The following is a 17,045-nucleotide window of genomic DNA, read 5'->3' as shown; positions in this document are numbered from 1 at the left end:
TGTTTAGCTTTGATGCAGAAGCCCAACTAATTCTCCCTAATCTGTGGACTTAGTTTTATAGTTTTCTGTTCATTTGCTTATTTAAGAACTGTTGGAAACCTATGACTCATTCCTATTGTAAAAATCAATATACAAACCTGATCAATACTGAAGAGGCCAGCAGACTGCAATACTTGACATAAAGATTCAACCAATTTTGTTTTATCAATTGGGTCCATTCCCTTATTTACAATTTCAAACAAACAATCACAAGCTTCTTCCCGGAGAACTTCCACAGACATGTGACCTAGCAGCATATTTATAAACCTTCAGAGATAAAAAAAAAAGGTCGTTTTTATACATACACAGTAGCGTCGTATAGAAGCTTTATATTATTTGTGTGCATATTTACAATGGTTTCTTTTTATAAGACAGTTTTAAAGTCTATTGTACTGACTAAACCCAGCATTTTGTACATTTTAAGGAGAACCCAGCAAACTGTGTAGTGTCTATTTTGGCCATTTTATCAGCTTGGCTTGCAAAGTCAATCACTCTATTAAAAAAAACCCCAAAACTCCAAAGATTTGTATAGAATTAAAGTCCTTTCTCAAAGATGAGTTTTAATTCTGTTTCATAGAAATACAGTCAGCACACTATCAAGGTTATTTTTGCAAAGATATTCCACCAAAAAACCCCTACCTTTCATTGGCTATCAGGCCCAAATCTATCCAGGATACATAAGCTCCAACTACTTCAAGGCACTGGCATGTCAACTCTGAGTTATTATATTGATAGTTTTGTAAGATTTGGTACCACGATTCCACCAAACTTGGAATGCACTGTTCCCTCATAGTATCTTTTAACAAGGTGTTCCTACGAGCCTCCTATCAATACAGAAAAAGGATAAATCAGTCTCGTCATAGATTAGCATCTTGTCAAATTAGCAGCATTTTTCTATCCATTACCAGACATCACTTGTCCTAGCAAGATAAGTAACTCAAATCAGAAACCCAAAGAGAGAACATTTTTTTTCTTGCAAGAAATAAAACCAAAATACCCTAGTGTTTGCTCTTTTTTTTATACCACAATGCCCAAACACTGAAGAAAGGCAGACAAAGGGGAAAAGTCCTCTAGATCATTAAATGGATTTTTGGTGAGAGGACTCCTTAAAACAGGCACTTAACATTTTAAAATGAGTCAGTCTAACATTAAATTGGCTAACTCAGTCCATTAGTTTTTGTTTGCTAGCTCTTCAAGCAAAAAATACATTAACTGAAAAGTATGAAATCATAAAAAGCATTAAACAACATATGGCTTTTGAATCTAAACCACCTAATGTCTCTAAGGTAGAGTTGCCACGGGAAAAAAACAGCATATCTGCAAGTCTTCTGCTCTAATTAAAGAGAACTTTTTCAAAATTTAAAACAAATGTTAATGCAAAATAATAACTTGCCTCTGATGTATGAACAACATCCCGGTCTACCAGCTCAGCATCAACAGCCATCAGGATTCTGAGGTACATATCCACGCCTCGTGGATTAAGGTCAACTACTGATAGAATATCAAAAAAAAACTTGGGCCATTTTGTGAGATATTCAGTAACAAAAAGCAATGCAAAGACTTGAGCTGCTTTGTTGCGAATAAAAGTCTTCTCAGGCTGGGGATTCAGCATCTGGTAGAAACAAGATATTTTATTTGTATATTTTTACTAAATTAGAGAAGAATCATATATGCTTGTTGATCTCTGCACAGTGATTAATGTACCACCTCTCTTCCTGGCTGAGATCAATAAAGCGCCTTACCTTTCCAAGGATTTTGAAGAAAATTTAGCTGAATTGTAATGAAACAGGAAAAACATTCTCTGGGTGATACAGTCCTAAGCTCTTCATTCAGTACTAAGTGTACTATTAAGTGTACTATTCAAAGACTAAAAGCTAATTTGTTAGTTTGGTGAAAGGAGCAAACAAGAACTTCAGAAAACAAGTTACAGTCCTCTTGTAGCTAGCTTGTGCCTAAATTAGATGTTAGCTTTAAGAATAGTAAAGGAAGTTTCTAAATCTAAGCTTGTCAGGAGAGAAAAAGAAAAAAAAAATCTGTAACTACCTATCTCCCTCTCTCTCCCCTTCCCCTGTTCCATAAACTCATCCTAAATGGAACAGTTTGCCACAAAGCAAAATTAAAAGCAGTTTAATTCATTTCACAATGATCTGTTCTTTTTCAAGTTGTATTATATTCCACTTCCTACTGTTAAGTTTTCTACAAAGCAACTATGTTAATTTCCAGTGCAGATGTTTAATGATAACTAGATAATGGCAGGTATTGCCAAAGACTTGTATCAGCCCACTTGATGGTTCTGCTGATTGCAAACTCTTGGGTCCAAGTGATACTACATGTTCAGCTACAGTAACTAATGCTACAAGAAAGAGTAGCCAGTACTCTCCCATAGTATTAACAGAGGAGTGATGCTGTTCATTCATAAACATCTGCTAGTATTCTAAGTACACAGGAGTTAGGCCAGGAGGGTCTTAAAAACAGAATTACTGCTCCTCCTCCAGACACTCAGGAACATCAAGAATCTGATTAGGATTATACTCTCTAAAGGGAAACTTTTAATACTCCTTTTTTCACACCCAACTGATTAAACCACAATCATTATCTGATGTAAGAGTTTTATTTTTAGTAATAAGCTCAAGAACAGACTTCTTTACAACATCTGATTTAAAGAATTTCTAATACAGATTAGCATGTTAAAAGCTTTTAACCATCAGATATCGTGTATCTTCAGGAAGCCATCTTTAAACTCGAATGACAGATTAAACATTTAGCCCACACTCAATGCCTTATGTTAGCCTACTAATAAGCCTACTATGTAAGATAAGACTGCTGTGAAGGGACGTACTTACCTGTGCTTGCAGCCATGTTATGAGTGTTTCCCTAATTAGCTGCTGCTGGACTTCAGTAAGTTCAGAGTATCTGAAACAAAGCATAATGACATCAAAACACAACTGCTTCATGACAAGCACAACATTCAGTAAGGCAAAAACTCTTTTAATATTGCACATAATACTCCACATTAATGTAAATCAAAGGTTCCTAGAAAAGGAATTTACACAGCTATTTGCATGTTAAAATTTTGAATCAAAGACATAAAAATAAGGAAAAACATTTTGCCTATACTAATGGATTACATTTTGAGGAACTACTGCCTCCTATAATGGAGTAGGAGCTTGAAATTTTGCAGGAAGGTTGTTCTATAAGGGACAGGACTCATGACCCTGATAAAAATACACACTTGACCATAAGCCACAGAGAGAAGGAAGAGACATCTGCACATGCTCAAACTTGTTTACTACACATTGAAGACTGTCAATAGTGAGCACAAGGAAGTCCTTCCTGATCTGATCTACAGTACATGTATTATCATACATACATCAAAACAAAAAAGTAAACAAGTAATTCTGCTTTACGTCATACATCTAGTCTTGTTAAAATTTGACATGATACCCAGCCCACCTCAAATACTACCTACACAACATGTTCCTTCCCAGGACTAGCTAAGCTGAGAACACTTGCCTTGCAATAGAGCTAGGTATAGGTTTGGTACAGTCCTTAACAGGAATGACTGCTGAACGTGACTCCAGTGTTCCTGTCACAAGTAACTATTCATTAAGGAGAAGAAAAAAGCAACCCCACTGAAGATGGTCAAAGAAAATAAGAAGCAGGAAAACAAGAGAAAACACACCGCAGGAAGCAGGTGAGAGGAGTAGAACAAGCAGAGGAAGATGGACAATGAGATAAAATCAGGTAAATAAAATCACAGAACGTTAAGTCTTTCATTTTTGCTCTGATACATAATTGTGAAAATCAGTCGCAAAATACATCTTATTCCTACCTAAAGCCTGACCCACATGTTCAGTGTATTGCAACCAGTCATGAAGATATTCCAGGAGGCAGACACCCCTGCCATGATGTTCAAGTCCAGACCCAAGGAGCCCGAAATGTGAAAAAAATATAGTTCCATGCAATGAAACTTATATTATTTCAAAGTATTTTTTCCTAAAATTATGATTCTACGAAAACACCACTCAGTGAAAAGGTTACTTTCTCTTAACATCTCTGCCATGGTTACTGAATGAATAGGGCTTTGTCTTAAGTGCAGGACTCTGTACTGAGCAAGATTCTGCTTGCAGGACTCTTCTGCAAAAATCAGTGAGAGTACAGAGTAAGGCTTGAATCTCCAGAAAGGAAGGGCTAAGTAAGCTTCAAGCAATCCTTGGTAATTGGGTCTGTTTGGGCCATACACAGGTGTTAGACTAGCTAAGTCAAGTAGCTGCTCAAAACCCAACAGCTGCTCAAAACCTAACTATTCCTCTCCCAGGAAAGAAAGTCCTCTGGAGCTTAAAGCCACCTCATCAACCACACTGAGATGACAGATATCTTTTAAGTTTCTTCGCAAACAGAATAAAAAGGGAAAATTAAATTGATGTATATGGCTGGTATCAAGAAAGATTACTCACTTGAACTTAATTTGATGTTCCAGAACTTGAAAGCAAAAGAACTTGATGTGATCATCACTAGAAAAGAAAAGAAAATTCTGTTACTGGTGGCAATATGATACACTTCCCTGGGAAGAAAAAAATTCCTCAAATATTACAACCAGGTCGTCCCTTTGACAGATCAAGAATTACTGTGCACCAGAGAAAAATACTACTGCTATTACTTCAAAGCAAAAATGACAAATACTCAAGCAGTTCATTTGGTAAAAATAATCAACTGTTAAACTAATATTTATGTTTGATATTATAATCTTTTTTCTACAGCCACCCATTTGTTACGCTTTGATTTCAGTATTGAACATACAAAACTACAATACCTGTTGTATCCTGCCTTTATAAAGGGCTTCAATAATACGTGTCCATTAGTACACTAAGCACAAGTTGTATATTGTGTCTTAAAGAGCAAAGCGAAAGACAAACTGAGGTATAGATTAGGAAGGGACATTCCACATGCTATAAAATCTACATGCGTTTTTTATCTTATTATCTAAAAATTGTAACAATCAATGTATTTTGGTAAAGATTATAAAACGCTGTTTTCAAATCTTGTGCGGTTTTGTTAATTACTGCATACTCCATTGGAGTCAGAAGTTTTGACAAATCATTTACAAAAAAGCATTCACTATAAATCACTGTTGTTATTCAGGAGATATACATCCCTCAGTTTCCTTCCAACCTGAATTATTCTGTGATACAGCAACCACCTAGTATTTGAGATCTAATTATACAACTTTGTGCAAAAATAGTGGTGACTACACACTCTCTGCATCTTGAAAAATGGGATGGCCTACTCCATAGAATAGGGGCAAGGAACTGCTTCTGAGATTACTGCATATAAAGCCTATAGCCTCACAATAGGAAATGTTCAGCACTCCTCCCCAAAAGATAGCACGAGAACTCACTCTTTTCCCATGGATTTCATAAAGCAGCAGTCTTTAGGCTACTAAATTAATATGGAGTTTTATTTATACATTGATCTTCCTTGAAAGGCATTATACAGAAGCCATAGATCAACTATGATACTAAAAACAGTATGAAGACCATATTAATTTTTTACAGTTTACTTATTATGCTGTAGAGCTAAAACCAGACCCAAACATCTTACTAATGAAAATAAGCAATGCTTCTTATCTACATTACCTGTATATGCTCTGAGCTAACGCTTCTGCACAGACTTGCCAAGCATCCTGAGATATCTTCAGCTGCTCAAAGTAGGCTAGTGCCTGCAAACATCCAAGTAAGTTTCATTTAAAAAAGAACAAACAAACCACACAGCAAGACATCTCATTCACACTTAGACTCACATTTAAAAGCTCTCCTTCAAAAAAACCAAACTATTTGGATACATCCAAGTATTTATATGACTCCCTAATTACCATAATGCAAGAGTGTTTCTTCAAATGCTAGTATCATAGGCATCCATTTCCACTTTACATTCCATACAAAGATTTTTGTTACTGGAATATAAAAGTCATAGAATCAGAAATGTTAAGGTTAGAAGGGACCTCTGGAGATAGGGTCGACTAGAGGAAGTTGCTCAGGGCCTTTTAATTTGGGTGGAAGTTCACATCCAAGTTAAAATTATAAAGAGAAAGCGATTTAGATTTTTCACTGAAAACAACTCACTATTTTTGATGCACCACTTCGGCTGTATTCTACACTTGAAGCTCAAGAAACATTCAAACACTGATCACCTGACAACTGTTGATTTATGAATCTATTACAGAGACTGGAAAAAAATTCTACCAAATTTTAGATAATCAACTTGCTTATCAGAACTTCTAAATAGCTTTTGACAACAGTTGACTTGATCTAACTGCTTTAAGATTTAGCATGGCCTGTTGTACAAAACAGTAAAGTAACTTTTGAAACAAAGATTAGATTAACAGCATTATTTCAATTCTATGTATGTATTCAAATGTATGTATTTCAAGAGGGTTTTTTGCATTAGTTCATAACTATTTCCATTCACCAAAGTAATTTTCCAAAGTAATTATTCAGTGAGTTGAAATAAGTTCTTAAAACAAGAATTCACTTCCTGTAAATTGTACTGGTAATTTTCTTATACTGCACAGTTTTACTAGAAATTGTTTGATATTTTCTTTGTGTGTTACATCTTACATGATTAGTGAAAAGGTAAGTCACCTTTTACTATAAAATATTTCAAAATTAGGCAGACTGCATAGTTAAAAGGTCAATAAATCAATGAGCTTCAAATTTTACAGTGATATTCTATTAACAGAACACTAAAGATTAGCTACATCCATCCTTTCAAAAAGGACAAATACCCAGAACCAACATATTTAACAGGCTGCTTAGCAATATGAGGTTGCATCAAACTACGTTTTTAACTTTCTTATACATTCCAGGATTTGTTTTATGAACACGAAACCAAAGTACTAACATCCTCATTTCTGAAATATTTTACTGGAGTTTATCTTGTAGACAGTTGAATCAACTTGATAATCAATCAGTAAGCAGAAATATTTACTCATTAAATAGTTATATAAATTGTAATGCCTTTTCATAGGAGCATCTCTCTTTTATGAAGGAAGTAACTGTTACCCACATACCATGATTACTTTCTTAACCTACTCTACACTTAATACAAGCTTCGCTACAGTTAAAACACACATTTCATTAAAAGATACTAAAGGTAGGTAATCCATTCAAATAAAAAACCCACACCTAAGAATTAAAAGGGCAATTGCAAGCAACTCATTGTTTTCAGTGGCTGCTTTTCATTCTATGGGAACCTACGTAAGAAGGAGAACAACAAGTACAAAGAATTGAAAGGACTGAAAAAGTCAGAGCCCAGAAAAACAAATTCTGTGCACGTTAAGTGTAATTTCACAGAATTGGTGACACACAACCTTCAGTTTACATGCTTGCTTGCGACATGACTTTGTTTTGTACTTGCCGCCACAAACCATATGTATTGGTTAACCAAAAAAAACCAAACCCCCAATCCCCCGGCCAAGAAAATATGAGACTTTTGCACTGAAACAGCACTCCCAATTATTAGAGAGATAGGCAAGTTAATTACATACCCTTTGTCTGAAGTCCGCATCAGCGTTTGGGTTTAGCCCTAAAAGGGCTTGTTCATCCATCTCTATTGATACACTCTTTGTTTCCTACTCCTAACTGGTTTGCCCACTTCTTCTAGAGGGGAAACTACGATCATCTGCAAATAGAGAAAGAGAAAATTTATTTGCTCAGCAGAAGAACAAAAATTAAAAGCAGGACATCAACAACCACAGAAGTTTACCCACAAACCTCAAGCATGTATGTACTCCACCAAAACATGAATGCGCATACTTCTGATATAGATATCAGAATTCTAAGTCCTTTAATCAACTTTTAATAGTACTAAACTTATTGAAAAAGGAAAATTTGAAGTGCCCATATATTTCAGTTCTCTTGAAAAGAGCTAATATAATCTTAATTAACAGAGAAATGGCATGATGTGTACTATTCAACTGAAAGGCTTGAACTCAAATTTCAAGCATGCAGAGAACATTTCAGCAAGATATGACATACGCATAAATCTGCTACTTAAATGATAGACCGCTGTATTTTTTTCCCACCACAAACTTCACAACTGCAAAAAAAAAATTTCTACTCATCTAATATTGTTAAGATGCTTCATAAACCCATTTATGAAGTATTTCCCCTAGGGGGGCAAAGCCATTAGGAGGTCTTTCTTCTAAAGCAAGCGCACACAAGAGAAGTGTCTCAGAAATTAACCACAAAATACATCATACTGAGTTGTTAACAAAGTTTTCTGTTCCTACTAATGGCTGCTGATTTACTAGCAATGATGTTTATTTAGAAAATTCAGTGTAAAATTAACGAGCAAGCTAGATAAATGTTCTAAAGATGATGTGCCTCTACAGGCTGTTCTGCAATGCTCTGGATTAAAAAAAAAATCTTTGACAAATACTAGGATGCTGTTAAAACGCAAGAGAGGACAAAAACTCATCTATCCTTCAAAGCCCTGCCTCTTCCCCCCCCCCCCCCGTAACATAGTTAATTAGGCCTGAAATAAGGCCTTGTTACATAAGCATGTAGGAGGTAGGGGAAAGGAAGATAGACAAGGAGATTAAATACAAAGGAGCTGTGGTTTGAAGCTGCCTACATGCCTATAGGTAGAACTTCTGATTTCTTAGTATTGCCTGTCTTGCGCACACTCTGCTGTTCACCCTCCCCCACTGGAAGAAAGGTGGCACAGTGACAACTGACAGCAAGCATACCTGAAACGGAGAGCCCAAAATTTAATGTAGTAACAGACATTTCTATAAAACTCATTACAGAATACACTATAACAAAATGCATCATGAAAAGCAATTTAATAAGTAAAATTGAGTTCATACAAAAAAAAATTGCAGGTTGCGGCAGTATAGAAACCAGAAAATCTGGAACAAAGCGATGACTCGTGGCAAAACAAGCTTCACACACTGCTTTACGACAGAGAGCAATCCCGCTCAGGGTCAAAACCTTTAGGGATTAAAGTTGCTCTGCTGAGTCTTCTCCCCCTGCATCCCCAGCCCCCAGCTCATTTTCCCCATAATCAACATCCAAACCAGCCAGATTAAAATAAAGGTAAAATGCTGCGGGGAAAATGATTTTTTTTTTTTACAGCATCTTTTGATTAGGGCCTGGTCCAGAGTTATACAAGTAAAACTATTTAATATACAGAAGCATATTTTTGGCATATTTTCCTGCTGATATCACTACATTATCTGCCCAAAAGGTAGTAATTTTCTACACCTGGGTGACAAGTTTTGCTATTAAAAATAACCTGGCTCAAACATGTATTCTCTTCACTTGTTTAGCTAACAGCAATGGCAACCAGTTCTACTGATTTTGTATATGCTACATGAGCATATTTAATATGTCATCTTCTACCATATATCCTTTTCTAAGGGTTTCAGCTCGACTAGCCAACTGTAGAGACAACTAATGAGATAGACCATTTGAATGAGCCTTTTGAGAAAGCCAGCAAAATAGCTTCTCATGCTATATGCCTTTAGTTAGGCAGGTAGCTTTTCCACCACAAATCTATTTTACCAGCCAGTTATACTTCAAAAGCAAAATCAAACTGCAATTTTAATAGTACTTATAGTTCACAAAATCCATTGCAAGATATACTCAGCTATAACATCAAGTATGTCATTAAAGTAAGTTTTATTTATAAAAAATAATCAATAACATTAATAGTTAATATGCAGCTGTGTAGAAAGTATTGCCTTATTTAGGTAGAGACACTTTCTTGTTAAGCAGTACACTATGTTGGGTGGCAAACTGATCTTACTATAATAGGAGGGTGCAGTTCCTTAACGGTGAAGTCATACAGGTATATGTTTCCCTTTCACATATTAAATACTTATAAATGCATTTGACAGTAGAGACTGCTTTCATACAGGAAAGCAAGAAAAAAATAGTCACACTTCAAGTGGAGAAGATTGCCCAGATTAACAATACTAACATGGTCAAAGGTGTGTAATTTGGATCCAGATATGCCCTAATAATGAAAGCATTCAGAACATTTTAACTACAGATGCTAACCACGGGAACAATTAGTAATTAAAGAATACTTCATTTACAGCACTTATTTTAGGTATTTTCAAGATTGTGATAGCACACAGGGAGCCAGTGACATCCTTCATTTTAATTCCCTCAAGTTTTCTCTCTAATAAAACAAAGACAGTAAAAGATCATCTTTCACATTCTTTATCTCTGTTTTGCTTGCTGCAAATCTTGAGCATATTTACAGACTCTTAGGCTCTAGAGCCTCTACACTGACCTAACATGCAGTTAAAATGAACAGCTGTGTAATTATAGCTACTTCGAGAACTTTTCAACTGGACTAGAAAGTTTTTCTTTCTGGAAGTGACATATGCGGTCTTCATTTCAGGCACATTCTCACTGGCCAGGAATTCCCCGTGAGGAGCAAGGCCTTCTTGCCCCCCCCCCCGACTCGGTCAAAGAGCCCAGCCTCCTCCCGCCGGAGAGCCAACACCACCGCCTGGCTCCAGCTCAGCCGAGGAGGGTGATCAGGCATTCACACCCCACCGCGTCCGGATCTGCGGCGAAGGCACCGGGGCTGCAAATTAACCCCTTCTGCCCCTTCCCGAGGCCACTGCGGAGTGACAAAGCACTCCTCCTGCGGCGTGCGGCCGCTGCGGGGCCCGGCGGCAGCTCTCCCACGGCGGGACGGCGGGGAACCACCGTACTGAAGCACGCCGAGAGCAGCGGAATATGGAGGTGCGGGGGAGGTCCCTCCCCTCACGTTGCAGCCTAAGAGCTTATGGTTACTTCCTTCCCCCACCGGAGCCATAACGGAGGACGGCTACCGAGGCAGCTCCCGCAGCACGCGAATACAACCGCAGGGCGGGCGGGGAGGCTGCGGCGCCTCCCCCCCTTCCCCAGAGCCTCACAGCTGCGAAGGAGGCGGCGCCGGGCTGACTGGAACCGGCCGGGTGACTCGAGGGAGCCCGCCGCCGCCGCCAGCTCAGCGGCGACGCCCGCCGGCGCCCACACCGCCCCTTCCCCGCCGCTGAGGCGCCGCAGCCGCCGCCAACGGCCGGGGAGGCCCAGCCCCCCCTCCGCCACCGCCGGGCTGAGTCACCCCGCGCCGCGTGTCGTGTCCCGTCCCCGTCCCCCCCGCCATTACCTTCCCGGTCACTCCTCCATCGCGGCGGCGCTGCCGGCTCCCACCCCCACAGCTCCGCGGCCGCAACGAGCATAGGGAGCGGGCCGGGCCAGGCCGCGCCGCCTCGGCTGGCGGCGGGAGGAGGAGAAGGAGGAAGACGCCCAGAGGAGGAGCCGCGGCCCTCGCGCGTGCGGAACGGCCTCCGGGAAAGAAAGCTGCCGCTGCCCCCGCCCCTCAGCCCGCCCGCTCGCGGCCGGGCCGCCGCCCCGCAAGACTACGGCTCCCAGCGTGCCGCGCGGCGCTGCCGCCGCTGGCCCGGCCTGCCGCGCTCAACCTCCCCTCTCCGACAAGGCGGACAGCCGCAGGGCACGCCGGGACGTGCCACCTCCCCGGCCCCGCGGCACCCTGGGAGCCGTAGTCCCGCCCCCTGCGGCGCGTGGGCGTGGCCTCCAGCGCCCCGGCTCCCGCCGGTGCTGTCCCTCGTTACTATCAACGCCCCGCGGCACCGTAAAGCCAACTGCACCGATTTAATAAACCGGGATTGGCCCGTTCCGCCCCCAAACTCCCTCTGGGATCCGGAAACCGTGCTTTGTCAGCAGCAGCTGGGCGGGGCGCTCGGTGCCGCTGGTGCGAGCTGGGCGGTCAGGAGCGGAGTGACCTGCTCGGTGGCCCGCACGAGAACGCGCCCGAGCTCACACGCTGCCAGAGCATCGGCATGGGCTCGCCCGCGAGGAGACGAGTAATCCAGCTGACGTCTGCAAACGTGACATCGGTCTCGTCCGCAAACTGCTCTGCAACGAAGCAATGCACACGGGGGTTTGGCGTGATCAGAGGCGTGTGCGCCTGTAGAACCAGACTTAAAGAAAAAAAAGACTAAATGCAAATAACTGCAGCAGCAAGATGCACCTCTTTACAAAACCGTTACAGCAGCGTTGCTGTATCTTTCAAGGCAAAAAACATCCGCGTCTCACGGGTACGGCAGCGCAGCTTTCAAAAGCGTGAGGCGCACGACACTTGGGAGACCTCCGCCCCTCACTACCGCAGAGCCGTTCCTAGCTCGCGGTGCACAGGAGTGCAAGCACTCGGGACCAGCCGTGAAAAAGAAGATCCCAAACTGAGCGTGCGGGGGGACGCACCGGGCAGCCTCACGGCAGCCTGCAACCCCGGTCTCCCACGGGACCACGGGTGACAAAGGTTCCCCCGGCAGCCTCCCCCGCCCGGCTACTGCCCCGAAGGGAGCGCGGTGCTGGCTGCCTCCGCCGGGGGCCTCCCTGCCACGTCCTCCGCGGCAACGCGAGCAGGGCCAGCGGGAGACGGAGTCACGCACAGCCGGGCCTCTTCCTACCGGTACCGGCACCATGCGCGGCCACGGTGACGAGGAGAGGGGCCCGCGGCACTGCGGGCTCCGGTGCGCAGGGGAGGACGAGCTTCTGCGGCCAGCCTGGCCGACCGCCGTGCTCCCCCGCCGCGGACCGCGCCCGGACCAGGCCACGCGGCCCCCGCCGGCCCGGAACCCAGCACCGGCCGCCGCAGGCGGAGACTGACGGCTGCCTCCTCCAATCGCGCTCCCCTCCCAGCCAATGGGCGGAGAGGGCGGCCGGGGGCGGGGCTGCCGGCGGGCGGGTGACGGGAGGCGGCGGCGCACGCGGCCTTTCCTTTCCTACGGGCCGCGGAGGAGGGAGCACCATGAAGGCGTCGGGCACCGTGAGTGAAGGCTGGGGCGGGGGGCCACGGCCGGGACCGGGACCGGGACCGGGACTGAGACCGAGACCGAGACCGAGGCCGCCGTTGGGAGGGCGGCGGCGCGGTCTTGCGGCGCCTAAGCGGCCCTGCCTGGCCCTTGAGGGAGGCGAGCGGCCAACATGGCGGCGGCGCCGCTCCCGCAAGACGGGTGAGGAGGCCACGCCGCCCCTGGGCGGGGAGCCGTGATCGGCGGGCGGCACAGCTGGGCCCGCGGGGCGATCCGCCTGGCCCGGTGGTCTCTCTCTTCGCCTTCCACCTGCTCTCGCCGCCGTGTTCATACGTGAGGCCGCGGTGCCTTCCACGGGGTGGGCCCGTGGCGGGGCGGGATCGGGCTGGCGCGGGGGTGGCTCCGCGGCGGCGGGGCCGGCGGCGCGGAGGGGCTCACGCTGCGGGCGGCCTGTCTTTCGTCTCCCTCCAGCTGCGGGAGTACAAGGTGGTCGGGCGATGCCTGCCCACGCCGAAATGCACGACCCCTCCTCTCTACCGCATGCGGATCTTCGCTCCGAACCATGTTGTCGCCAAGTCCCGGTTCTGGTACTTCGTTTCTCAGCTGAAGAAGATGAAGAAGTCTTCTGGAGAGATTGTGTACTGTGGCCAGGTGCGGGATTAAAAACCTACAAAAGTGGGAGATTTGTAAGGAATTCCAGCTGGTGCATGTGAAAGGAATTTATATGAAGCGCTGTTATTGGGGGTGAGGTTGAAATTCATTTGTCCTTCAGTTGCTGTGAAGCTGAGTGACAAATTCATTTTTTCAAAGTGACAGTATATGTACAGTAAACTAAAAAACTTACATCCCATGGCTTCCGAGTTATGAACCAATCCGCTAGTCAGTGCTGCTGTCTGGTTCTTATGCTTGCTTCGTTGCGGAATATGCCTTGTAAGAGTCATCTGGACATTCATAACCCTTCGAAAGTAGATATCTGTATGCTTACACTCCTCTACCTTGATGCTTAAAGGACGTTCTTTAGAGCTGAAATCTTGTGTGTATTTTTCTTTCCACACTGAATTACTAAAACTCTTCACTCTGAATTACCAAGACTTGAATGTAGCTATGTAGGTGTGGGAGAAAGAGGAAACGGTTGTTTTTGACCATAAAACTTATTACCACACAGTGGTTTCATTAGAGCTCTAAAATATTTATTCTTAAACTTGTAAAATGCTGATGATGTACTGTCTCTAAGAACTTTTGTGCTCTTGTGTAATTCCAGGTGTATGAGAAGTCCCCTCTGCGTGTAAAAAATTTTGGTATTTGGTTGCGCTATGATTCTCGTAGCGGAACTCACAACATGTACAGGGAGTACAGGGATTTGACCACGGCTGGTGCTGTCACTCAGTGCTGTAAGTACATAAAACTGTTCGAGGTATGAAATGGTAGGACCAGTATATAAGCACAAGATTAAATCTTAAAAGCGTAAAGCATGCTGACTTGATCCATGATAAGATAACTCAAACCCTGGAAAAATAAAATGGGGAGTTCCTAGAGAAGTCCATAGATGTGTATGTATGATGTATGTGGTAATTTATTTGTTACCACTCTTTATACAGTTTCTCTAGCTGAAAATACTCCCATTTCATCTCAGTGTGACTTTCTACAATTCTAGTAATAAGTTTTGCTATACAGACTGAGAGTTTCATGATCTTTTATGTGCTGTATATATTTCTTGCACTATGTTTATTGTTTTAATATAATTGAGTATGTCTTCCCAAGTCTTGTGGAGAGAATATTTCAGATATCACGTGGAACATGTTAGCATCTGTCCTTTGGAGAGCAAGTAAAAAAAAAAAATCACAGGGAGAAAAAAAAAAAATCTGTGTTACTCCAAGATCTCATTGCCTCGGTTCAGGGAGAATTAAAGGTTGTCCTGATTTCAGTCTGTTATGTGAAGTACTTGAGAGATAGACCATTTGTATAGCTGATGCTGTTGATATTTGAATCCAGAAGTGTTACAAACACTATAGAATGCACATAAAAACCCAAAGAATATTGTTCTAAATAATGATATTCTTGTCATGTGTGCAAATATTAAATGTATCTTGTCGCCTTTCAAAAGCTGAAGTGCTGTTGAAAGTGAAATTTAAGGTTCTACATTAACTTACAATAATTCCTGTTAATTAACATACTGAAGGACTGCTTAAGAGACCTGAGAACTTAATTTATCATGATAAAATGACTTTGAAACCTTTATGTTAAAGAACACTTTTGACAGGTAAGTTTTTAATAGGTGTGTTGGATCTTCATGGGAAGCATTGTAAGCACAACAGTATTTCAACAGGCATATCTTGTGGAACTAGCTATGGACATCATTAGTTTAAGGCAGTGATTTTCACTGCCTTAGAGAGGAATTTTCAGGTACCCCACGTACAGATGGCTTCCTACTGTTCTGAAAGCCTAATTATGTGGGCAAAATACCAATTCATGTTTCTATCACTTGTCAATTTTAAGAAAAGATAACCTCAGATCCTACCTTTACTTGCACCTTGCTTTTGGCAGGGAAGTTTTTTTGAAGTTCACGTCTTTCCAGTAATCATATTTCAGTGTTGATTCTGAATCACAGTTTTCTTGTGCAAAAAATGAAATAGTCCCACGTAGATTACTTTTGTACGTATGTACTGTCTTGAAATCAGACAAGAAGAATAAGATGGCACTTCTGTGGAGGAGTTTGGTTACGAGATCCAGAAAGAATTTGCTGCTGCATGTTGGTTCTGTGATATTTCTGACATCACTTCAGATACTAAAACCAGTGTGATTAAGTAGAGCTGATCAGAAATTTTAGAAGTTGTAGATGGTACTATAAACATTTCCTGAAAAGATGGTAGTAAGATTTTTGAACTGAAAATGTCTTAAGATTTATTTTTAATGAGATCTCTTGTTACAGACCGCGATATGGGCGCCCGTCATCGTGCCCGTGCTCACTCTATTCAGATCATGAAAGTTGAGGAAATTGCTGCTAGCAAGTGCCGTAGACCAGCAGTCAAGCAGTTCCATGTAAGTGAAGTAACGTTGCGGTGGCTGGTGGGTCCCGGTCTAACATTGGGCTGGAAGGGCGGAGCTCTCTTGTCTGGTACAGGTTTGCTTTGCAGGCAAAAGTAGGGAGGGAGCCAAACTTACACGCATAGGTTTACAATTATGTTGTATTATGATCAAGACTTCTAACTGAAAGAAAGTCAAACTAAACCAAATATGTATTATGTGGCAGAAAACGTGCCTTTAACAGGCATTTCTTTCAAAAAGAATTGCAAAATTAAGGCATCATTAAGCTCCTATGAAGTGTATCTAATCTGTGGATGCATTACTTCTCTATACACAAGTTAGCAGTTTAATATAGCTTAGCTATTTGTTGCAAACTATTTTCTGTGGTTCATCTAATATCTCAATTAACATAGAAACATTTTTCTTGCAGGATTCTAAAATCAAGTTCCCTCTGCCACACAGAGTTCTGCGTCGCCAGCACAAACCACGTTTCACCACTAAGAGACCAAATACTTTCTTTTAAATACGAAAACGTGTTATCAACTCTGTGTTGTAATAAAGGTCTTATTTGAACCTTTGACTCCCGGTTGTCTTTTGGAAACACTGTCCTGGATACTTAGGAGTCCCCCTTCCTACTCTTTATTTTCTGTACACTATTGGTAGCTGTTTTAGAGTGGGTTTCGAGGATTCCTTTAGAAGGTGAGCACACACAGACAGACTATAAGGAAGGGGAAAAAACAAGCACTTTATTAAATATAATCATGCATTACACTAAGGGTATTTAGCAAAGCGATTGTCTTACCAACCCGAGGCCCAGAAGAAAGATGAACCATCCGTACATTCTTGTTTCGTCCTGTGCCACGAACAGCCCAGCAGTCGGTAGGTGCCAGCTTTACGTGGGCGTCCCCACGGAGGCAACGGTGACCTCGCTGTACACCGGCCCACTGTTCTTCGGGAAAATCCCGGTATTTATACATTTGCAAAGGAAACGGGTTCCGACACACGTGGCCAGCAGGTGCCGAAACGTGCTTCGATTGGAACATAGGGAGCCTATAGCACATGAGCTCACTGATCAGGTGCGCTGCACGAGCCATAGCCACCCCGTCTGTTGGTTCGTAGGCCTTGTTCACGCGACATATTA

General features: G+C 42.7%; 2 protein-coding genes and 1 non-coding gene across 9 annotated transcripts in view; 2 read left to right on the top strand and 1 right to left on the bottom strand.

The window, feature by feature from the left end:
- Window positions 1-11,584, bottom strand: part of XPOT (exportin for tRNA) — a 29,586-nt gene extending 18,002 nt beyond the window's left edge. The window contains exons 1-9 of one of the 7 annotated variants that reach the window (XM_075148885.1): window positions 11,212-11,417; window positions 8,909-9,032; window positions 7,586-7,719; window positions 5,676-5,758; window positions 4,497-4,553; window positions 2,883-2,952; window positions 1,433-1,651; window positions 679-863; window positions 138-306 (exon numbers count right to left, since the gene is read on the bottom strand). In XM_075148885.1, the coding sequence (XP_075004986.1) occupies window positions 138-306; window positions 679-863; window positions 1,433-1,651; window positions 2,883-2,952; window positions 4,497-4,553; window positions 5,676-5,758; window positions 7,586-7,645 (843 nt within the window). In that variant the 5' untranslated portion in view covers window positions 7,646-7,719; window positions 8,909-9,032; window positions 11,212-11,417. Of the gene's footprint in view, window positions 1-137; window positions 307-678; window positions 864-1,432; window positions 1,652-2,882; window positions 2,953-4,496; window positions 4,554-5,675; window positions 5,759-7,585; window positions 7,720-8,673; window positions 8,790-8,908; window positions 9,033-11,211 lie in introns of those variants that run through there. The other 6 variants (XM_075148903.1, XM_075148869.1, XM_075148922.1 and 3 more) reach the window with 6 other exon arrangements.
- Window positions 11,585-12,780: 1,196 nt separating this feature from the next.
- Window positions 12,781-16,477, top strand: RPL18A (ribosomal protein L18a). Its single transcript, XM_075148937.1, has 5 exons — window positions 12,781-12,894; window positions 13,352-13,531; window positions 14,142-14,271; window positions 15,810-15,919; window positions 16,335-16,477. Exons 1-5 carry the CDS (start codon window positions 12,877-12,879, stop codon window positions 16,425-16,427), a joined length of 531 nt encoding a protein of 176 aa, XP_075005038.1. The 5' UTR covers window positions 12,781-12,876; the 3' UTR covers window positions 16,428-16,477.
- LOC142078108 (small nucleolar RNA SNORA68) lies at window positions 14,893-15,024 on the top strand. Its single transcript, XR_012672119.1, has one exon. It is a non-coding gene; the product is annotated as a small nucleolar RNA SNORA68 (small nucleolar RNA).
- Window positions 16,478-17,045: the final 568 nt, after the last annotated feature.

Source organism: Calonectris borealis, chromosome 1, assembly GCF_964195595.1.
Source record: "Calonectris borealis chromosome 1, bCalBor7.hap1.2, whole genome shotgun sequence".
Lineage (NCBI taxonomy): Eukaryota > Metazoa > Chordata > Aves > Procellariiformes > Procellariidae > Calonectris > Calonectris borealis.
The sequence above is the reverse complement of the archived record's forward strand: the minus strand, read 5'-3'. Positions and strand labels throughout refer to the sequence as shown.